The sequence below is a fragment of the Pithys albifrons genome, chromosome 1 (genome assembly GCF_047495875.1).
Source record: "Pithys albifrons albifrons isolate INPA30051 chromosome 1, PitAlb_v1, whole genome shotgun sequence".
NCBI lineage: Eukaryota > Metazoa > Chordata > Aves > Passeriformes > Thamnophilidae > Pithys > Pithys albifrons.
This window is the reverse complement of record NC_092458.1, coordinates 5,920,764-5,945,122: the sequence shown is the minus strand read 5'-3', so window position 1 is coordinate 5,945,122 and position 24,359 is coordinate 5,920,764. Positions and strand designations below refer to the sequence as shown.

Here is a 24,359-nt window from a genome sequence, read left to right as displayed (position 1 = left end):
GTGTGTGCCAGCACACTCTGTCTGCGGTCTTCACAGATTTCCTCACTTACTTTGTATATGTGAGGACACTCATGGAGGAAACAACCATCTTTACAAATAACATGTTTATGTTTACTTGTCTGTGGTGTTTCCAATTGCTTTGCTATAAGAACATGGCAGGCTTAAACCATTGTTTTCAAAATTCAGTGGAAGTGGATTGTGGTTGTTCAGCCGAGCCAAAAGCTGAGTCTATTTTGATCCTTATTAATACATAGTATCCTTTATTTTGAAACTTTGACTACTTCTGAATTCCTGGAGACAGACAGCTGTGGATCTAGCAATGGATGTAATAGGTCTCCACCTTCTCTCAGTGGTTCGGGCACTAAAAACACTTTCAGGGGAACAGTCCATAGAACAAATTGCAGTGCATTTCACTGGAAAAAAATAAAGGATGAAGTCATGTCTTGAAAGCAAGGCTGTAAGATGAGGGGAAGAGTCCTAATAGAAGGAAAACAAGGGTGTGAAAGCAGCAGAAGTGCAAGCCTGTTGTCATAGCAGCACAATGCTGCAGGGCTAAAATGTATCTTATGCGAAAACAGATGAGAATTAAGATACGCAGGTAAGATCTGGGCACAGCCAAGGAGGAGGCAAGATAAATAGCCTGTTGCAAGGACAGTATGGAAGTGTGTGCAGAAACCCCCCCTGAGCTCCCGGTGTCAGCAGCAGCAGCTCCTCGGCGTGATTTCTGCAGGTGAGAGGGTTTCATCTCTCCAGCAGGTGCTGGTCAGGGAGTGGAGCAGAAGTCCTGAAGCTGCCTGTGCCTGGAGGGACAGCCACATCCCACTGGTTCCTGACAGCCCCCTGCGCTGCTCCCCTGTCTGGCACCAGCTGGGACAGGGTCCCTCTGCTCTCTTTCCTGCTTCCCTCTGTGGTGTGATGCTCCCTACAACCCTGCACTTCTGCCGGATGGGCAGCCCGTGCTGGGATTGCCCCAGCACTCCATGTTGCCTGGCCTTTTCTGCCTTTGGAAGGTCAAACCTCATCTCCCCTCTAGCAAACAGAACACACGGGGGACAGGTTTTTTCACTACATGGCTGGATGTGTGTATGTGATGGGGGCATCACCCCTCTGGCAGAGCACAGCGAGCAGGCAGGGCAAGTGTGAGAGGCCACATCACCGCCACCAAGACTAGGCCACCAGCACCCCAGGCAGTGCCACAAGGCTCGAGAATAGCTGCCAGGGCTCCCCACTGACCACATCTGGGCTTCCCAAGAGATGTGACAAAGCTTTAAGTTGGGGTTTGCAGCAGGAAAACCCGTGCTCTCCTGTTGCAAGAGAGAAGGAGGAGTCAAGTTGTTAATTAATGCAACGGGCTGTGAACTTGCAGATTTTGAGGTTTCCCTGCAGGCAGAAGGGACTATTCCTCAGGCTTCTGCTGGAGGAGCCCTTGGCCAGAGCCTGCACCATGTCTCCAGCCCCCTGAGAAGCAGTATAAAGATGGAAGGGTGTTTATGGAGAGATCTGAGACATATGGAGAAAGTCAGTAGTGGTGGAACTGATGCAAGATCAGACAAAGGAGTGAAGTTTTATTCCTTTTTTCCCTGTCATGAAAGGTCGATCTCGGAGCCACACACCAGGCTATGCGGAGTGGTTTCTGCTGCCCAGGCATCCTGTTCTCCAGCAACAGTCAGCCAAAAAAACAGTAGGCTTCTCTTGTGGAACAAATTCAGGCAGATTTACAAGGATGATTGTCAGAATTAAGATGGTATTGATTAGAAAAGCTTCTCCACTTCCGATTAGAGAAGAAAAATTATATCTAGCGATTTTCTGTAGCCACCAAGAAGACAGATGGAAATGTAAATGCATGCACACCTGCCACTTCGAGCGCTAATAGTTGTCCCTCAGTTGATGACTTGTAGTATGAACAATTTTTAGATTTTATTTTTATGAAAACTGTTTGGAGAAAATATAATTCACTGTGTTTTGGACAGCTGAAAAAAATTAGTTGCAAAAATAAATACCACGCATAATTACTATTGTAGCATCTCTTCAGGAAATCTCATTGTAGGGCTGATAGAAAAAGAGCCCAGCTACTCATTGCCATCCTCACTGCGTGCTTTCCAGCTGTGGTTTCTTATGTTTATCCTGAGCCATTAAGTTCCATTGGCTTCCCCCATCGGCAGTGTGCACACTCTTCATCCCTTGGCTAGATTGTCATGGTCTAGGAGACCACTGCCCACCAGCCCCCTTTGAATCCCTGCCCTGGATCCATGGTCAGCAGGGCACAGCCCTGATCAGGCTCCCTTGTCTTCTCTCTCTGCACCTTCTGATGAAAATGCACTCTGAAGGTTTAATTCTGCCCATTTCTGCAGAGACTGTGGTGGGGTTTTTTGTGAATTAAGCTGGAAGCTGTGCAAGTCTTTTCCCTTTCATAACCTTTTTACATTTTGACTGAGGCCATCTCTTGACGTGAATAAAATAGTACACTGCAAAGATATGAAATGCCAGAGATTACTGAGATCACAGAAAAAGTGGAGAAATTTATAGCTATCCATTAAAGGCTTTTTCTTCTCTTTATTTTCCTTGGCACAAGTTACCTGTAGAAATAACTAAAAGAGTAAACCAGCTTCACATAAAAATGAAGCCTATATTTAAAATTATTGTCTTCATCCTGCTTTCTAGTTTTTCAGTCTTGAATCCAAAGCAGTGATGAGATTTTAAGCAGTAATAGATGAGTTCAAAGCCTTCTCAGGCTTTCCTCCATAACCATGAGATCAGACATTTCTTTACATTTCTCCTTTTTTTAAAGAAAGCTGAGATTAAAAAAAAATCACAGTACTTCAGGCTCCAGGATTCAGAGAAAAAACAGATTTGGTCAAAATGACAGTGAAAAAGTTCTAAGAGCAGCAACACTGATGAGTGAACCTAGGATTTAATTTGAACCATCAGATGTAGACTGAAAGACTAAATAGTCATATAATAGCAACAGCAAAGATATAGGGCATTGTAAAGATCATACTCCTGTGAATAAAACATGTTTGTGTGCCAGATCATTGGCAGAACAGGAGGACATCCATATATCCTAGCTAGTTTTGTCTTTTTGGCCATTCGTTGGCTGTATGTCAAATAGCAAAGTGTAGTCAAGTCCTTCCGATGAGTGATGTCCCATAGAAACACCCATGTCACCGCTCAGCAGCAGAACCAAACATATATTTGAGATATGTATGGTAAGCAGGAGGTAGTTGTACACATCTCTAATATTAAAAATGATGGCTGCAACTGATCCAGCTTCCGAGAGAGTCAGGATTTCTTTTCATGAGCTGAGCATAGGACCTCCGCAAAGACAGAAGGGTCCTGTTGATGTCACTGTCACTATGGAGTTTCCCTGGGAGCAAAGCTGTGCCACCAGTGAGCTGATATCTGTGTGGGACAGCAGCGACCGTCACTGGGTCCTTGTCCCTCATCCCCCTTGTCTATAGCTTTGATTGGGGTAGGAGATTATGTAATGTGAACTTAAAGGATTTCTGGGATTGAATCATTTTGCAGGTGAATCAGCAGTTTCTAACCCTTCCCTGCTGGGATGGGATCTGTTTCCTTCACAGGGAGCCTGCAGACTTTTTTGTTACCTGATTACATTGACAAAATTCTGGTAATATCCGCTCACTTTTGAATTAAAGACAGGATTTCTCAACAAAACAAAGGGATTACAGGTTTTTCTTAACCCTTCTTGTAGCTCCCTGCATCTTTTGCATGGAATTAGGAAGAAAAAGATTTCCTTTCTGTCCTGACCATACATCTCTAAGCAGAACCCCTTTGCCTTCACGTTCAGCTTTGTCGGCTCTGCTGAAAGTTGTGCCATGCTCTGTACAGTGGAGAGCTGTCTCACAGAGCCCAGTGTGAGACCCAAACTGAGTCTACACGGGGGCTCTGGCTCGCAGCACCTGCCTTCCTGTGCTGGTGGCAGGGGTAGGAGGACTGGCAGACAAAAACAGCTTGAAAAATTTGCAGCCACAGACCTCTGAGGCCCTGGTGCAAAATATTTTAGTCTAGGATAAGTAAAAGGATTTCAACTTTGCTTCCTGGCATCCCCTCTTAGGCTTGCAGGCAGAACCAGGTGCTGGGGCAGTGCAGTTTCTTTCACCAGGTCTTATCTGTCAGCTGTGCCATGGGCTTAAATGTGGTTTGGTGAGGAGGTGAGATCAGCACAGCCCTCACCTGAAGGTATTTGCTGAAAGAGATTTATCTCTCGGTTTAAGCCATCTTTCCTCTCTGTCTAAAATAAATAACTGAGTGAGCATGGGACTTAGAGTAAGCAAAGACCAAGACCAAGGTGTTACCAAATGCATATGACTAAAGGCTAAAGGAAGAAAAAACACTGTTCTAGAAATCTCTGGTGTGGTGCGGTTCACACATAAGCATCATTTTCAGAAGGGAGAGGAGAAGTGAAAGTGATGGTCACTGTTTAAACGATGACGAAATGAGGAGGTAAAAGTTGCGGGCTTGTGCTTGAGCGCTTTTGGGGACTGTGTGCCACTGTGGCAAGAGCACTTAGGCATTGCTGTGCAGTTCTCATACTGCAGTGCTCTGGCATCCCAGCAGTAAAGTGCTTTTTGGTTCCTTACACTGCTAGCTAGCTGAAAAAGCTGTGAGTGATGAGCAAGCAGTGCATGTCTCCCTTAAAAGAAAAAACATTCATTCAGCTTTTGTTATTCCCTTAAATTTCCCTTTCTCCTAATAGGATCCGTAAGGATAAAAAACCAGCCGAATAAATGAGAATCTGGTAGTTTGTCCCAGAACTAGATGCCAGGTTTATTTAGAGTATGGTTACTTGCTATTAAAGTCCCCTGCACTGAGAAGTGCAATATGCATTATGCATTATCATATTGCTAATGTTGTCCCCATCACACAGCAGCCTTTACCATGTCCTGTTAACAAATTGAAGTTTCCTGGGGGACCTCCTGGTGTACCATAGACAAGCCAAATTGCAGACTGCGTCATCCCCTAAACTTGCAGGATGTATGTGCCCTTGTAAGCTCTTGGACCTTCTGTTGTCTATGTAAGCCAGTCACCCAGGGTTGTAAGAGTGAGCTCTGAATGCAAGTGGAAAAATCTGTGTGGCCTTAGCTGAATTCCCAGCATGGCAACAGAAAGGAAAGTTCTGAGGGACTGCAGCTCTCAGCAGGGAAGAGGCAGCAGGCCTGTGGTGCATGGGTGGGCCCGGGCAAGCAATGGGAGAGAGGAGACTGAGGAGAGAGCATGCAGCCTTGCTGCTGCATGCCCTGCCCTGCCCTGAGGTGGCAGAGGGTTTTTCCTAGGATCTTGTCTGAAAAAGCAAAGTCCAGATAAAGTGATGTGTTTGTCTTGAGGATAAAAGTCTGTCAGGCTTCCCAGAGCCAAATCCTTGGGCGTTCTGAGGCCGTTTTCGGGATACTTTGTTGGGATGGAAGGAATGGCAAGCTTTCCTCCTCTCTGGCTGTTTGCTGCCAGTTGGAACCAAATGTTGTGGCCACTGGCAAAGCTCAGAATATATCTCATAGCTGCTCTAAACTGCACAAGCTGGCTGCCAGCTCTGGAACAGCCAGGATGTGCCAGTACACATTGCTGTCTACCTGCTTCCCTCTCTTCCCTGAAGCGCCATCACTGGGAGGTGCATGGGCAAGTTCCCCCCAAGCAGTGCCCGGTCCAGCCCAGCACAGTCTCGCAGAAAGCACCAGGCCACTGCCACAGATCGAGTGCCTGAGTCTGAAATGATCATTGCCAAGAGGAAAGGAGTATGTTAAATATGACATTTAGGTTCCAGTCTTTCACTAAAGGTGAAGTAACAGCTGAAACAGATGACGTTATTTTATAACCTAAATATTAAAAGAAGGTGCTTCAGATGTAGCAGGAAGCAAATGCAGCAGTGGTGCCAAAAAGGCAGGGTGGTTAAATAGCAGCACACACTGTTTGATAAAAGTTGCATGTCCGTTTATTTTCTTCTGCATTGTGTTACTCCATTGGATCCTTTCTGAAGGAGTTGTATTGTGAATCTAATAAAGGCAGGAAATTCCTTCTATTCCTTCTCGTTGCCCTCAGCTGCACTTCTGTATATGATGTCTGATTCTGTAACTGTTGTCAATGAAAACCATACAGTAGCTCCCATTGTAAAAAAATTAAAATCAGATAGCTGTCTTTGATTCAGTAAATCAAAGCATTTTCCCCAAACTGTAATGACATGCATTTGAATTTGTACCCCATAACAGCTCTTTCATAGCAGAGCTTTGCAGCCCCAAGCTGGAAAGACAGCTGGAAACCCCATATTAGGTTCATTTCTTTGGTACGTTCCTGCAAATCTTTTCATTTGTTTTGTCTTATGAGAAAGTTGTGCAGAAGACCCTAGTCTGTTGCATGGACAGTTATCTTTTCTCCCACCACAATGGAAAATTTTGCCCCTCACCACGGCCATGTATCATGTTCTCGCAGTATTGTGGAAAGATTTGTTAGTTCAATTCATTTCTCAGACTTATCTTCCTAACGCCGGTATTGAACTGTTATTTTTGTCAAAAACATAAAAACTACTCAAATGTGGAAACATACACCCCTAAGATGCTGGAGAAAAAAGCTGAGAATACAGGAATGTTGTAATCTACCCATCACAGATTGTGCAATGTAATCACAAAACAATCAGATTGATAGTACAATGTAAATGATAGGAGGGGCGGTTCTGCAACTAGGTCTCAAATACCACAAAATAGTCACTATGACTGATTATTTAGTTTCAACAGATGCAGCAGTTTAGCCATGATTATTAGACATTTTTGTCCATTGCCACCAGATGAGTGTATAAGTTCTACTGCTCTCATATATGCTATCTTCTATTTTCTTAAACAATACTTGTCATCTGAAAGGAGCCAGTTCCATTAAATCTCACCTGTTCCCAGCCTCTTTACTGGGAGGAAGAGTCTCCTGCCCTCTTTGGATTACAATGAAAAACTACATGTGCAAGTAGAAAAATAAAGGAGTCTCGTTCCCGTAGCCAGTTCTCGGTCTCTTGCTCAAAATCTGAAGACACAAAATAACTATTTCCCCTTTTGGGGAGAAGAAATTAGAGTCCTCCTTGATCTGGCTGTTCAGCTTCCTGGAAGAGCTGTCTCTCCACTTTGCAGGTGAAGGGGGGGTGTTTTCTTCTCTTTTAGAAGCTGTGCTTCTGTCACCACACCTTTGCAATGCAACTGTGCATCATTTCCCTTGGTGTGAAAGGGACCAAAGGATAAATCCATACAGTTCCTCAGAACAGATCCAGTTATTTGTTCCCCTCACAGCAATTTTGCAGACTGCCATATCAACACGGTCATTGCACCAACACAGCACAAGGGTCATGTGCCCCTCTGTATCGTCCCTGCTCAAGCTGGAGAGGTCACATCTCTCACCAAGCCGTGCACAAAGCACATACACAGCAGTGTGCAGCAGGCCCCTACGTTTGTGTTGCTTGGTACCTCCTGTTCCAGCTAGAAAAGAGCAGAGGGACCCCCTTCCTGAACTTCATGGCTACCCACCATGAAGGACATCACAGCCAAAGGGAAAGTCTTTTCAGATGTCAGGCGATGGGTAACATTGTGCTGGCCTCAGCAGCATCCTTATGGAAAGTCTTGGAACTCTCTACACAGCTAGGGTGGCTGGCACAGAAAGAGCTAAATGGTGGTGGTGGTGAATGAGGTTTTCCCAGTTTTCAAGAAAATATTTGCTAAAAACCAGCTTGTACTTTGCTAAGGCTCCAAACATTAATAAACTCAAAATTTTGCTTTTGAAAACTATTGTAACCTCAGCCTTTTAGGGCTATTCCCTTGCCATCATTTAGATTTCTTGTTTCTTCTCTGTTGACTGAAATGGATTCAGAAAAGGTTGAAAGTGTTTTCTTTATTTTTTCAAGAAGAGATGATGATTTTTCAGTCTTTCTGATGCTCAAAAACAACTGAATGCTTTTGGGGTCAGAGCTTAGGCATGGCAAATTTCAGAAGCATGCAAAACAACTTACAAAGGAGGCTGCACTAAGAGCTGCTAGACCTAATAACCTGTAGACCCTGAAGTTAAGGGGCCCTGACTAAGCAACAGGACTTCTCTGCCATTGCTTCCTGCTCTCAGACTTACTGAGGATTTGATGGGAGAAAGAGGGAGGGGGAAAGAGGGCAAATTAGTTATTGCCAGCTATCTTTTTCCTGCTGTGCCAACAGTCTCCATACATAGGACATGCAGCTGAGGCCTTTACCCTAAGTGCTAGTCCCCTGCCACTGCCAGGCTGCGGGTGCATCCTGCACAGGTGACACACCTGGTCATGTTGCTTTTCTGCCTTCTGAACCTCAGTTTCATCTTTGAGAGAGTGATTGGGCAGTCCTGAGCACGACCATGTCCCTGGATATGATTGATCTGTAGATCTCTCTTTTATGTTGTCCCAGAGCACTTGAAAGTGGAGGACTGGACCTTTTGAGTTTGCGTCTTCAGAAAGGCCAAACAGCAGGTGCACATGGCACAGATGCAAGTCACAATACAGCAACACAATACAGTTACCAGCAAAGGACATGAGGGAATAATACTGCTGTTTTGATGCATGTTTCCTTTTTTTTGCAATGAGTGTACTATTAATACCGCTGTCACCAGAACTTCTGTTGTTGTTGCTTGTATCAAGTAGGACAGGGATGGCGATGAGGAGCTGCTGTTGTTCTGGCTGCTACTGTACAAGATGAACTGATGAATAACGTGTGTGATTTCTCTTTCCCTTGTAGTTGCACTCTGCAGTGACCAGGATCCAAGTTCAAAGACCTGGTTTCAATTACACGTTTGCCCATATATGTATCCTGAACAATGACAAGACATGCATAGTGGACGACATAGTGCATGTACTGGAGGAATTAAAGGCTGCTCGTTCTTCTAATCGAACTAATTTTGCAATCACTTATCCAATTACTCACTTAAAGGATGGCAGGGAAGTGTATAATGGGCATCAGCTCGGTGGGGTTACTGTGCACAGCAAGGACCAGGTGAAGTCTGCGGAAGCCATTCAGCTCACCTACTACTTGCAGGCAATCAACTCCTTGAATGACATGGTGGCAGAGAAGTGGGAATCCATTTTTTGTGACACTGTTGAACTTTTCCAGAAATCCAACAGGAAAGTCAAAATGTATCCTTTCACTTCTTCTTCACTGAAGGAGGATTTCCAGAAGACGAGCAGGGTATCAGAACGCTACCTGATCACAAGCTTGGTCCTTGTGGTCACCTTGGCCATTCTCTGCTGCTCCATGCAGGATTGTGTCCGCAGCAAACCCTGGCTTGGCCTGCTGGGATTGCTGACTGTGACCCTTGCCACCCTGACTGCAGCTGGGATCATCAATCTCACTGGTGGGAAATACAATTCCACCTTCCTGGGAATCCCCTTCGTCATGTTAGGTAACTATCGCCTATCTCCTCTCTTTTTGTGTGTTTGTGCCTCCCTGACATATTTCTCAGCAAGCAGAGAAGCATCACTGCATGGTTCACCGTTGCCTCATCCCTGCGGCGCTGCCCCATGCCAAATCCACACTGCCTCTTTTCCTAAACTGTTTTTACAGTGCTGGGATGTTAAAATCATGCCAGAGGCTCTGGTAGGGCATAGTACCCTGCCGTAGGATGTAGAGCCTGAGTAGCAAGGAACAAGGATGTGTGAATGCCGTGCTTTGTGTAGAGGGGAAGCACAGCTGCTGTTCTCTGTGGATGTTTGATTCTGGTTTTGAAGGGAGACTTTTTCAGTGGTCCCCATGCAACATTGACAGCATCAGCTGTGCTGACAAACCAATGAGACTGCTCCCATCGGGCACTTAGAGAGTGCTGGTTCCTTCAGAGAGGAAAGCAGTGCATCCTGGCTTGACAGGCATCTGTCTGTGGGATGAGGGTGGTGGTTGTTTCTGGGTTGTGTTTCTGCAGGAGTCCCTGTGTTGGCTGAGCGAGTGTAGGGAGGGTTTCACAGCCCTGAGGGAGAGAGCTTTGACACCCTCAGTCAGGAAAGGACTTGCCTGGTCAGTGGCAGCACATCCCACGACAGAGGGTTATGGAGGGAAGCAGTGCTGGCCGCTCCCTGGCTCTCATGCCAGCAGAGGCATCTTCATCACCCTTGTTTTTGTACTGCCTTCACTCACTGTGGGGTACCAAGGGGTTTCGGTTCGTTTTGTTTTCCTCAAGGCTAGGAAAGAGAAAGAGAGAAAGGTGATCATCTTGCTCCCAAACTGAAGTCAGTGCCCTCTCCTGTTAGCATGAGGGCATTTGTGGGGATGCAGCACATTGTACCCAAACAGGGAGAACTTCACGGGAGACAAAACGAGAGCTCTGGAGAGTTCACAGCCTCTTGGTTTGTGTTTGGTTCATAACCAGTGTGAAAAGCTTTGTGCACCGTAGGTGTTTAATATGTCCTTGTTCATGCCATTATTCATTTGTGGAGAATAATACATGCATTGATTTGATCACAGCTTCACCAGCTGAAAATCAGTGCTCAGTAATACTTCAGGTTGCAAGTGTAAGAATGTCTCCACTGACTTAGTTACATCGTGTAGTGATATGACATGTTTCGAGCACAGTTATTTTTACATCCAGCGCCGGGGTCCTATGCCATGCCAGTACTGTGATACTGTTGCACTGTGGTATTGTTGCACTTTAATTAAAGACTGTGCTTCAGTACATCACACTACCAGTTAAAGTACAGAATATATTTAGTGACAAAGAGCATTCAGCTATGTTACATCAACTCTCATTTTCAGATGACACCCATGAAAATTAAACTATATCGTAATCTAGAGGAAATGCAGCATGAGAAAATCAGAGTTGAAAGAAGGATTTCTTTCTGATCTGAATCTGGTTTCTTTGGTGGGTTTTTATGCTTGTGCATGTATTATAAAACTCAATTCCTCAGACTAAGTGGTGTATATTACATGTAACATTACATAGGAGGGGGTTTCCAAATGTGTTAGAAGAGTAGCAGAAAAGAAGTCTAAAGTCCAGCCATATGAAATGAAAGTACATGGAGAAAAGTGACTCAAAAATATGAAATATTAGCTTTGTATAGGGATCAAAGTATCTGCTCATGGGGACAAGCTTTCTGATCTTTAATTTACTAATAGTGATGGTGCTGGGACTTGACATCCTCGAAGACTTACAGATAACTATTGAAAGTTTTAGGTTTCTATTTTCATTCTCCTTTAAGTGCCAAGCTGTATAGCTCTATAGCTGTATGGGTTTTGGTTTTGGGTTTTTTGGGTTTTTTTTTTTTGGGCGGGGGGTTTGTTGGTTGGTTGGTTTCTTTTTTTTGCCTTGCTTGTTTGAAGTATTCCACTCCTAAAGGGACAGCTCAGCTCTCACTGGTCAAGTTAGAGCAGCCAAGTTCATGTGAATCTTGCTTGCTTCCCCAGCTGCATAAAATCTCCCAAGGGATGGGAATACCAACAGGTGAACAGAAGGCACTGAAGACATTTTGGAGTTTTTAATGAGAACTAGTTTAAACTGGCAAATAGCTAGAAAGGCAGCGTTGCTTTTTTTTTTTTTCTGCAGTGCAATGGAAAGAGTCAGCCTGCATTTCAAAATGTATTTCATACCTATATGTTGTTTTGCTTAAAAAGGACATTTTAAGTCTAGGTAACTGAAGGCTAGAGACACTAACCACCCTCCCTTATAGCTTGCTGAACTGCTTCCATTTAATTTCAGTGACCATCAGATTAGATCATAGATTAACTGACCTTTAGAAAGCTAAAGGATTTCTGGCTAATGATGTAGCCCTGTATCTGTTACTCATAATCTCATGGCTAAAAGCAAAAATTAGATAGAAAAAATTGTTACAGTGGACACATTTCAGGCAAGGCCCCCTTACTGGTATACATCATTAGTGAAGTGTACCCAGTTTATAGCAGCTGAGAATTTTTAACTTCTCATCACTGTTGCAGAGGCATGGCAGGGGACACTCTCCAGACATCATCTGCACTCTGACACAGGACAAGATTACATCTTTCATAACAGATCCTTTTTGTCATGCACTTTGTCTCCTCCTTGGACTGCTTCTTTCTGTGTTTCACTGCACTACCGCTACAGCATTTGTATCATGTCTAACCTGAATTCCCCTTTTGCAACTCAGCTGTCCTCCTTGTTTACTCTCTGCATCTGGAAAACAATTTCTTTTTCTTTGCATGTTTGGGACCACTCTCACTTGCCCAGTCCTCTTCCCTTTCATCCTATGTTTCCTCAGACTGTGCTTACCAGACTTTTGGCAATCTTGCTTTTGACCATTCCACATCTTCGTGGAGTGTGGTGCCTAAATCTGGGCACAGGATTCAGGCTGAGCTTTCAGCAGCAAGTGGAGTAGGAGGATGATTTTGCACATCTTGCATATGGTACTGATGTTCATACATCGCCATATGACATTCATTTTTTTCTCAGCAGTATGAAATGGTTGGCATTTGGTTGGTGGCACATGGCAATTCACAGATTCTTCATGTCATTTTCTACCCTGTTTTTACAGTCATTTATTCCAAACAACATGTAGAAGTTTGCCCTTGTCCTTGCTGTATTATAGCTTGTTTATATCACACCATATCTCCTCCGCAGTAAGTTTATCTGGAGACCATCACTGCGCTTCCAAAGTGTATTAACTGCAGTTGGTCAGCAATGTTTTGCAATTATCAATTTTGTCATGTTTTCAAGAATTACTTTCTGAATAGTTTGTCCAGTCATAAGCCCATTCTGATATAGGCAGCATGTCTGCAAAATAGTCCAGGCAAGGTGCTTTCATTCATCCTGTTTTCTGTGACATCCCTTCTGCATCAGCTATTGCCAAGAACAAGCTATACTGAAGAGTACCAGCCTCTGTAGATGTTGAATCCTTAGCTTTTTCATCAACAGGACGATATAAAGATCTAAATTACCATGAATTGGAGTCTTAAGTTCAGGCTGTGTAAGTGTAGACAGGAATATCTTTTGCCTACCCCACCTGTTAAATATGACATAACAGTTTAAACACTTTGTGCTTTGGTTTTAATCACCTTCATGGTAGTTTATTCTAATTTACTTTACTTTTAAATTAAGGGAGGTTACTGTAACCTGGCTCAAAAAAGGTGTCTCTACATAGTCTGAGTATATCACTACTGTGATGATTTTTATGTTGTGGCAGGTTTATTTTAACCCTTACTGGTTGCTGTGTGAGTGGCAAAAATTAGAAGCCATGAGAGATGTTGCCAGAGACATCCTTCCCCAGTAGATACTAAAAAAGTAAAGGTCCCCTTTGGTGACTGGAGGTCCAGCTGTGACATCCGGGTGGGAGGCCATGCCTGGGGCTGGCCTGAGCCCCGTGGAGGGGCTGTGCTGGGGGTGAGGTGCCAGAGGAGGGCAGGCTCAGGGGTTATTTTGTCATATCTAACTAAGAACTATTAGTCCTCAGCTCTGGCTTTATACAGGTACTTCTAATGTGAAAGTGAAGCCTAAAACCTGGAAACCTGGCAGGCTCCCACCATTCATCTGGATGTATTTTGAATTAGATATATACCTCTGTGCTTTTTTAAAACTACCATCCACATTTACCAGTGTGCAAACAAGTAATTTAAGGACAAGTTTGCTTACATGTCTAGTTCATGTGGAATACTTGCCTGAACTAGGGCTATTCGTTTTTGACCCTAAGAGCCAAAAAAATAAATTCTACGACTTGGTTGAATTTAAAATAGCAGATTAATAGTGTCATCTGAAAAACAGAATTAAAATTCTGATTTCCTGTTGCCGGTTTCATAAAAAAACTACAGATGTTTGGTCTGGCACAGATGCTAACATATTCATAAGTTTCCCTTGCACATGAAACACTGTTTAATAACTGCCAATTCATTAAAAATACCAGTTTCCTGAAAAAACACCACAGTGTTACCAAACAAACCATTGAACAACAAGCAGCATTGTCTGAACAAGTTTTTGGCGTGACTTTTTCTTCTTCCTGAGGTGGAGTGGAACCTAGGCACTCAAAAGAAAATTGCAACATAGCACTTTGCTCTGAAGAGAAAACTAGCAATGTGTTTCCTACTCCTTCAGAAGCAAATACAGCTTATTCAGGGAGAAGTGGCTCTCTTCAGCTGCCAAGTTCGTGAAAAGCATCAGCTCTGTGAAATCGTGGTGGAATGCCAGGCACTGCCAGATATGGGCAGGGACACAGGGCCAGTTCCATGAGCTTATATTTAGCCTCCGATGCTGTCAGGGGAAAACCAGGTAGAAATTATGAGAGTGGTTTGAGCCTGTATCATGCTGTAAAAGGAAATCATAGCCAGCCCTATGTGAAACTCAGCAAAACAGGGACAAATTAAAAACATTGTCTTACCACCTCTCTCCATTCTTCCATCACATCCCACCCTGGCAACATGCCCTTTCTTGAAAGAGAGAAAGGGAAAGCCATCACCAGAGAGGTCCAGGAAGGGATGACTGGAAAGGAGCAGGTGGAAATGTCAGGCAGGACCCAGGCAGGGTCCTGTTTAGGTTCAGTCACAAATTAAGCTAAGTCAGAGGAAGAAGATTTACAGGAGGAAGCACAGGAGCAGGTGAGGTGCGTAACACTTTGGGAGGTACCTGGAGGTACCATGGCTCATAGTAGCACCTCACAGATGCAGAGAAGTTCTGGTCCCCTCTGGGAAGCACAGATTTGTTGGATGCACACTTTCCATGTGGCTTGCCTGGGGGAGAGCAGTGCTGATGGAGGAGTGAGCTGAGAAACCTGTACAAGGCCTCTACAGGTGCAAAAAGTTGGAGCAGCAAGGATGGGATGTGAGGTCAGAGACAGTTGGGAAAGACAGTCAGAAGGAAAAAGTTAGGAAAGAGAAAAAAAGGGGAGATCAATGTGTCTGATGATAGGGATAAAAAGCACAGGAGGGCAAGTGAGAGACCACGAAGGCAACAGGCAGCTAAGCCAAGCAGGGCTGCTAACAACCAACACAAAACCCCTGAGAGGATGAGGGTACTTGGGCCAGCAAATGCCAGTGCACGCAGCCCTCTGGAGTTGCACTTCAGTGCCAGCAAGGCACATGGCCTGGATTCCTCTTGTTTTCTGGAAGAACTTGCTGGTGGGAATTGCAACATATGCCAAATTTATACACCCGAAAAGCATTCATTATCCTCCCTATCAAGCATCCAAGTGTTTGCTATATTCAGTAAAGCTGAAGAGTCAACACTGGTTGCGTATAGTGAGTTTTAAAGAGAGAGAACCAGCCCCTGCCCAGGTCTCCCTGGTACTCTTCAGTCCACACACAGAGGTAGCACACACACACAGGTGTTTGACTTTGTATAGTACTTTCACACTGATTTTCCTACTGTCAGTTAATAAAAATGTCAAGGTTACTGAGTCTCTCTGTTTCTTTATTCCCTGAGCTAAGCTTTCTCACTTTCTCTGTCCAATTGCCCATCTGCTCCCTTTTTGTGTTGGGTAGAAGCACATCCTCAGGTGGCTGCCTCAGATTGCTGCCCCCATGTCCCTTTGTCCCATCTCATCCATCTCTTTTGCAATCCCTGGAAGTCTTCTCCAGCAAGTCTCACGCATCTTCCTGCTCCAGGCCATGGCATGTCCTTCCCAATGCCAGCACAACTCTCAGCATCTTTTGGTTGCCCTAAGCTTCCTTCATTTTTTGTCCTGTTTCCTCCACTCCGGTCAGTGTGTCCCTCTGACATTTTGTTTTGATTTCTTCTAAATTTCTCTGTCCTCCTCTCTTCTCAGCCACAGCAGGGCCCATTGCTCCTACCATTTTCCCTGTATTCTTCAATAACTTGCTTGGCTCTCAAATAGGTCCCCACTATACCCTGCAGTTGTATTTCAGCTGTTTCAGATTTCCCAGTGATTTCCACCATTCATCCTTTCCTTTTTTCACACTGCCAAAGCACTCCAAGAGTGCCCTGGAAGTACACTCGGTTTTTTGTCACTCCATCTGCTCAACTTTCCCAGTTCAACCATGCTCAGCTCAGTTACAATCCTAAAATATTTTGTGGTTTTTTCCTTTCATCCCTCTTCTAAGAAATGAATAAAATTACCTGGTTTTACATACCCCAGGCAGAATCCCAGGCATGTCACTTTTCTTGTCATGCCTTTTTCCTCTCCTTTTTCAGTCCTCAGTCTCTTCCTGACATCTCTAAGCAGCATTGCATCTTCTGCAGCCCTTCAAGCATCATCCACCATTTCTGTTCCTCACAGGGAAGAGCAGAAGTAGGACACCCCTCACTCTATAACATTGAGTCCTCTCACCAAAGTTAAGAGTTTTCCACCCAAAGGGGAGGTGATTAATCACCTTTTTCACCTGCTGGTCTCCCTCATTCCAGTTTTCCCACTGAAGGATGATGTTTCAAGCCCCTCAAGGAACACAAACACCAAGAAGCCACTATTGCATGGAAAGGAAATAGGCTTGAAATACAAGTGATGGGCAGAGCGTTTCAGGCATTTGTACCAGCCCTTTCCTGAGCAGTGCAAAGTGTTGACCATGTGACACACAGCCAACATGTGTCTATGTTTCCCCCTCAGCACCACAAAGCCCAGTGAAATCCTTGCACACATAACGTGTTTCTTGGCTTCCGAAGACTGGCGATGACTCAGATCGTTTACAATGCTTTCTGGAAAAGAGGAGTCCAAAGAATTACTTAATACTGAAATCAAGTGCTGTGCAGTCATTAGATAAGATTGGCCATTTCCTCTTTACTGGTGGTGCTCCAATGTACATTTGTTTCATATGGAAAGTGTGTTACAGGTGGTACAGCATGTTTAATGCGCATTCATTTATGCAAAGAGTATTGGAGAGCTGTTCAAATGTTACTGTCTGCATTCTTTAACTGCAGAGAAGTCGGTGCATGCAATGGTTTAATGGTTTCTCAGAGATGTCCCAAGCAGTCACAGGTACTGAGAGTTTGGCACTGACATCCTGATTTTCTTCGAGTAGTGAAGTCCTTCAAGAGAGACTTTCAAATATGTGGGAATATACTGGAAGTTCAGAGGTTAGAGAAAAAAATCTTTTTCCTATCTCTCTGTATGTGTGTGTGTGTGTGTGTGTGTGTGTGTGTGTGTGTGTATGTTTGTGGTATACTTTGCATACTGGACCTGTCAATGAAGACCTGGAGAACATCAGCAGGAACTGATGAGACTGTGTTTTAGGTTTATCTGTGAGAGATATCATTCATGTTTTGGGCTACAACTAAATTACATCCCCCAAATAGGCAATAGCCCAGAGGAGACATCTGTGGCAGAGAGGGGACCAGCCATTTTCAGGTAATGAAACCTCTGGCAGAGGACGATTTAATCCAGAAGTGGATTAAATAAAATTGAAACATGTCTGGATGCTTTGCGGAAAGCCCAAGCTGAGTTCAAACTTGTAATTTTATTTTTTTTTAATCAGTAAAAATAGTAGGTTGAGCATGCTTTAACTGAATTTTTGCAACTTTCTGAACATTGTGTTTCACATATAGCTGATCTATATATTATGAGTAAGAGTAGTGGCAAACATTGCTTAAATAGGAGAATTTAAGGGTATGCCTGAGATGTTTTTGTTGCAGCTTTCTCACCAGAAAAGGGGAATTGAAGTGTGGTAAACAAATCCATATTCTACTAGCCAATATTCCACTAGGACAACACTCCTAGAAGCAAATTATATTTTAGCTTGTGGGCTTAGAAATTTAAAGCAGATTTAAAACATGAATTTGCCCCAGATGTCCTCACTGCATCTTACTCCATCTTCAGGAGCTGTATGTCACTTGACTGCTCCCTAACATGGTAAACATTAATCTTTCACAGGTGATTACAGGAGGCTTTCGCTTTTAAGTACATCTTTTACATACCATGCATAAAATCTGTCAAAAACTCCCTTAATGAAGAATATCAGTTTGCAATTAACGTGCTAACTCCACATCTAACCACTTCCTTGACTAGTGAGGCTTGAGGTACATCATGGGGGAATTCATCTTGCAAGCCACATCTGTCATTCCTTTACTATCCTGGCATTGAACTCCCATCCTATACAGCCTGCCTGGTGCAGAGGGTGGTCCTGGCTCCCTCCACACACACCGGAGTCTGTCCCCCATGCCAGCAGTGGTGGTGAGCATCTCCAGACCCCTGCCCTCCTTCTCTTGGTATCCTCCATGCGCCTTTCTCCCTCCCTGTCTCTTCAAATAACAGCTTAGGCAGGGCACTGTGCTTCCTGGGGGACTTTCTGATGTTTCTGAGCTAAAGAGGATGAAGAGGCATTCCTGGGAGGAGTGGGGGACTTTGGGGCAGAGAAACCCTGTGAAGGCCAGCCAGAGTCACAGTCCCCTGCTGTTTGCCCCAGAAGCACAAGGTTACACATGTGACACAGGTTCAACTCAAATGCTTTCAGTTCGGATCTGCATGAGGTCTGGGTAGTCAGTAGGGGAGTGTGCCATGCAGACATAACTATTTCAGCAGCTAAAACCAAATTTTGCTAATGCTCAACTCCTTCTGTTGCACTGAACGAAATATGACTTTTAACTTTTGCCTAGTCTTTTGTGAAAACAGGAAAGCAAGTCACACGTTTAAACAGAGCTGACAGCCTGCTATTTAAACATCAAAACAAGCCTTTGCTGATGCTTAAGTAGAATTAAATATTTGTTTTATATATAAAAGTAGATTTGAACTATAACTTACTTTGCTTATCTGTCTTTCTCAAAATACAAGAGCCACTCAGGTTTTCTCTCAAATTTATTTCTCTTTTTTAAATGTGTTTATCTGACATTCTTGCTATCACTGTAACAAGAAAATTGCAAATATTATATTGGTTCAATAGTAAATAAAGGTGATATAAGTAAAAAATCCATCATTTTCCCAAAGCCTAAATCAGTAGTTTTTATTCTATTGAAATCAATACAACTATTCAGTATTAACCACATAACTGCTTAATTACACATATATTCATTATAATAAGCAGCTGTTAATTTAAACAGAATCTGATATGCTTTAAAAAAATATTAAGTAGTAACAGTTTTTCTTAGTGAATAGCTTTAAAATAGACATACTGCAAAAATAAAAAGTGGTGAACCATGTTACCACCATTTCTGATTAGGGACTTTGGTGAAGTCTAGGACTATGAATACTGGGACATTGTTTAATTTTGCTTAATTAAAATACTTCTCATTCTCTTTGTTTCTTTTCCCCTTACATAGGTAAAATATGGGAATGTCTACATGTATCTTGTGTATGTGTATATATTTCTTCAAAGCTAGGGATTTATGTGTAGCATGATTTTAATTTCAATAGTAATATGTAGATCATGCTTTTAAAATTAGCTTGTGACTTGTACCATTTTCTAAAACACTGGCTTATTGTTGCTTGTTTGCCACACAAAAAAGTAGTACTAGAGTTTATATTTGGGGTACATCATGTACCTCAAGCATCCCTTACTGTGTCCCAACCATTTAGAGTGAGACCTGGAGTGTGAGGGTGATTTCTGTTTGTCAGTGCCTTCTTTGTGCAAATGTGTACTTTGTAGTATAACTCAGAGAGGGCTACACCTGACCAAAACAGACTGTTTCACAGGAGAACAGAATGATCCTGTGCTGCATTCGCAAAAGTTAAGTTTAGACATGTAGAAAATGTAGGATATTATGGAAAACAATCATTGATAGAAGACTGGGATCAAAATTACTCCAGTACAGCAGATCTGTCCAAGTCTGATGAGGAACCTGGTCCCCTTTTGAGCAGTGCTTGGGAGTGCTACACAGCTAAATGAGGTATCAAGCTTTTCCTGGGTTTCCAGACATATACCCCATTTTCTTGACTGTGCATTAAGCAATTTGAGCACAGGCATAATGGCCCGGAGAGTCTTTCTGCAGGATCTTCAACTGAAAATATCATTGTGGTCTCACAGCATGGAGCACTGAGCACCAGTTGAAGATTTCTTCTCTGCGTGCACCAGCCAATACAGTGTGTTGCACAGGGACACTTCTCTCTTCAGCGGTGCGCTTCTGTGGGCACAGCCGCCCAGAGCTGTGAAACACAGCAGATTCTGAGAGCATATTAATAAACATTTTGGTTTCTCTTATTTTGTTGCCAAGTGAATACAGTACAAAACACAACTCTCTCTCCAGAGACTGTGGCAGATTTTTATCTGGTGCGAATGTGCCAATTCGCTGTGTTTTTCATGCTGGTAGTAAGTTGAGGAATACATGGGCATGCCTGGGGCTTTCTGACCAGTTTAAACATCAAACCTGTTGTAAACAAGTTGGAGAGATCAGCCTGACACTTGAGGGTGAATGTCTAATACTCAAATGTAAAGCAAAACCAAAAACTGATCTAATGGTATCATGTCTAGAAGCCTAATAGACTGGCATACCTAATTTCAGTATGTTCCCCTTTTGGGAAGATCCAAAGTCAGATGTTAATATCTGCAGCCAGGGTATTTATTAGTCTTTATAATTGCAAATACTGAACCTACCCAACAGTATTGTCATCATATTTTTAGGTATGTTGTCATACCTGTAATTCAGTTACAATACAGACATGTAGGGTCTCCATGTCAGGAGGTAAATAAAGCATTGCAAAATGTACAGCCTATGCTTATACCACTACATTCCATCCCATATTGTTCTTCATGTGTTCTTCTTGATCCATGTACCATGCCTCCACATAGCACTCAGGCTTACTTGGCCTTTGAACCTGTGCTTGGAAGTATGAAATGAAGTTAGGCTGCGCTTGGGTAGCTGGGACTTCAATCACATTGCAAATGAGGATGCATTTAAGTCTCCTTAACTGTCTGCAGCCTGCAGTCCCCTTGCCACGATCCTGCTGAGATGAACACTGCTGCCTGGAAACACAGCTGATCAGATGAGTACCTTATAGGATGTTAGTGTCCTATAGGATTTTGCTCTACACTGTTAACTGGACTCCCGGAAACACTCAGGCAAGTGTAGGAAAACCAGGTAGGATTCAGAGTGCATTGTCTCAGCTCAGCAGAAATGTTTGGGACAGACAAGTCTGCACACTGTGGGATGTCCAATGATGGGTACCGTCTGTGAGGTCTGACATTCACACAGCAAAACTGTAGTGTTGCAGCACCATTTATGGACTACAAAGGTGGACATTGCTCAGAGTAACCCACAGTTTGTTGCAACAGCATGGTAATGATGGTTTAACTGGTTGGCTCAACCTATGCCAGTAAATTGTTTTCCACTCAGTGAAAAGTGTTGTATAAATTAGGCTGGTTGCTGATTCCGTATGCATGCTGAAGGAGCTCGTTTAGCTCTAGTATTTTATTATTTTAGTGAGAATAGGGTATGAAGCCAGATGTTTGGTGCAGCTGGTTGCAAATATTCTTGCTCTGCCTGTCATACCCAGTAGCACTTTTAACTTGCTGTATGTTCCAAATTGAAATCATCCCTGCTGGGAGAGGCCACATGAGGTAGGTTGGGTATTTAGGCAACAACTGGTTAATTGCAACTCCCAGGACAAAGGGAGTCCAGATTAGCAGTTTCACTTGGCTTGTCAGAAGATGGGAGCTGATGAGCTCACTGATCTAGCTGGAAAAAATAAGTCAGCAGGGGGAAATTATCTCAGCCTCTTTGTTGACATTACTGTGGAAAGCAGTCCTAGAATTGAGCAGTGCATTGTTATTTTTAATACTGTCAGCTAGGAAAATTCATTGCACCTTCATTATATCATATGTTATTGCAGGTACCATTTTGGAAAGGGCAATTCCTGTGATATGATTCTGATCTCCCATGTACTATTTTTGCACAAGTGGAGTTCTTGAGACCCTGCCTGCATTGGCAGCAAGCTGGGATATGAATTTACAGCATCCTAGCTATTTCATGTTAATTCATCCAGTGTTTGTCTCTGCAGATGATATTTCACTCCACTTCGAATGTGAATCAAGCTGTGCTTCACAGATATCCACAGAGAAAGCTGGTGCAGCATAGTTTGCCCTCTTTTTCACAGCACAGTAAATTCCTTTTGCAGACAGGTGCTCCTATTCAGTGGGGTGATTTCAGGCTTAAATCAACCTAAGTGGGACAACATTTGTCCAGATGAACTGATAGCATCCATTACAATACAAGCAAAAACCTTAAATCAGATCCCATACTTAACGTCAATAATTCCATCAGAGCATGCTTCCACTTCAAATTTTTGCCTACCCAGTTTACAAGGCTCCCATATATCCTACCATGACTCATTCCCCATTTCAGCCAGTCCTTTGTGCCATTTGCGCCAAGAAAAGATTTCAGCTTAAAAAGTAACCAGAAAAAAAAGAAAACAACAACAAAGGGTTGCTTTCTAGTCCCAAGCATTCCTTTAGTCCAGTGGAGACAGGTGGATCAGTAGCCACGTGGGAGCAGCAAACTTCAGTAGGAGAGGGGAGGAGCACCCCTACCCCAACTTTGCCACTAGAGAAATTTGTCCCCTTAGGAAGACAGTTTGAGGGTTTGTTGGTCTTAATTCTGGCACCTAATGAGCAACATATGTACTGTGCAGCATTCAGCCTCACCGAGGTGGAGATCAATCTTTATTAGCGTTTTGTGCACCTCTGCATTAAAATGGGATTAATAAAATTGATTATGCCTGAAATGCAACCTTCCACACAGAATGCTGGAACTTCACAACCTCTAAGTGGTACTTTATTCAGAGAGATTTTACTGAAGTATGAAACATGTACAGAGATGTGCAACCTTCAAAACAGTAAGGACAAAAAAGACCCACAGTGGACTATTATTCTCTACTTTCATAGATGGGTAAAACTGCAAAAAGAGAAACCAAAACCTTGTTCTCAGTCATTGCCCTCGATTTCTCTTATAGAAGTCTATTTGAATATCCAAACTTCATCTTATCACAATAAGATCAAAACTTCACATGATTTTAGTGTGAATTTGAACATATCACATAATCTTTAAGCAACAAAAGCAGGCAGCAGCTCTTATTTTAGAGAAGCAATTAAGCCAAGCAAATAGAGAACTGGTCTGTGACTCCAGGGACCAGGAACTCACGTTGCTGCCCTCTCACAGGCTCTGGGGCTGGTTAAATCCCTTCACCATCTCTGCTTCGGCCTCACAGTTTGCCAGTGAGGAGCAGAGCCAACACTAAGCCTGGGCTGCCAATGCCCATTTGTAAAGGCCCTTTGCCTGTGCAACCACTTAATGGGAAAGGATGCATGTCTTTTTTGAGGTTTTAAAATGGTACTAGAAAGAACAGTTTCAGTGCCTGCACCTAAGTTATACCTAAAAATGAGGTAAATAATTTGATGATTTTAAAGAACAGAAAATTTTGCTTTAGTTTTCACAACTTCCTGCAAGTGCTTTCCTTTCTGTCATGCATGTTCTGCACTGATTTTGCAGAGCGTGTGTAATGGCAAGACTTGATTCTGAAGGAGGAAAATTAAACTTTTTACAGTATATATTGAAGCTACTCATAAAAGTGCTGTGTTTAAGTTAGGCCTAATTTATTGGATTTTTTGTGGTATTATTATTAGTTTCTAAAATTAATCATCTCAGCCTGTAAAAACTGTAAGCTCCTCAGAATTAACAGTAACTATCATCTTCATTTTCTTTGGCTGCTAAAGCCAGAATAGCTGTTCCCAGTCAACCAAGACATGGTAGGAGTATCTCCAAAATGCTAAGGAACAGAAAAAGAGAATAAAGAAAAAAAGATTGATCCCCATTTTGTCCAATGCCTTTCTCCTATCCCTTTAACATTTTCCTTTGTCCCTTCAGAACCTCTTTTTCTTAAAAAAAATCCTGTCTTTCCATGCACTGCTTGTTAGCTCATGGTTGTGCAGTCTGACTGTAGGGCACGACTGGTGAATCATAAAAGCAAATGTCAACAGGAAAAGATCTCCAGTAGCCCATTAGTTGTTTGAGATCATATTTATTATTTACTGAATGACCATGAATAATGAACAAATTGCTCTAAATTACTACAGATTTGTGGCTAAATCTCTATTAAAAGGAGAAAATCAGTTAAAGCAATTGCAGAATTTATTTACAAGGGGAAAATTGCCTTCTCATTAACTTTATATGGAGTAGATGTAGCACCAGCAAAAGAAATAGAGGTAATTGGTGCAATTTCGTTACAAATGCAAAAAATGGAAAGTTTGAACTGGCAGAAAAGTGAAAAATAATTCTCACAAAATGCTTCCATGGAGATATCTACTCTAATCTCTGTGGGTTAAACTTACACGAACATCAGTGAGTTTGACAATGATGGAGATTGTTACCCCATGTTGTGTTTACATTCAGTATTTAGAGGAGTAAATTAGGTTAGGTAAATCCTATCCTATCTAAATACAGATCTTTTGACTGCCATGCCTAATTTGTGCATGGGTTTGAGCCCAATTTTCTTCTCAGAGGATACTGGATCAGGTCAGTAGTGCCACTGATGTAGAAAGTGGGCAACT

At 43.0% G+C, this 24,359-nt stretch overlaps 1 protein-coding gene across 1 annotated transcript in view; it reads left to right on the top strand.

The window, feature by feature from the left end:
• The window catches only part of PTCHD1 (patched domain containing 1), a 39,928-nt gene that overhangs the window by 5,171 nt on the left and 10,398 nt on the right, over window positions 1–24,359 (top strand). The window contains exon 2 of the mRNA XM_071551028.1: window positions 8,739–9,399. Within this exon, the coding sequence (XP_071407129.1) occupies window positions 8,739–9,399 (661 nt within the window). The remainder of the gene's footprint in view (window positions 1–8,738; window positions 9,400–24,359) is intronic.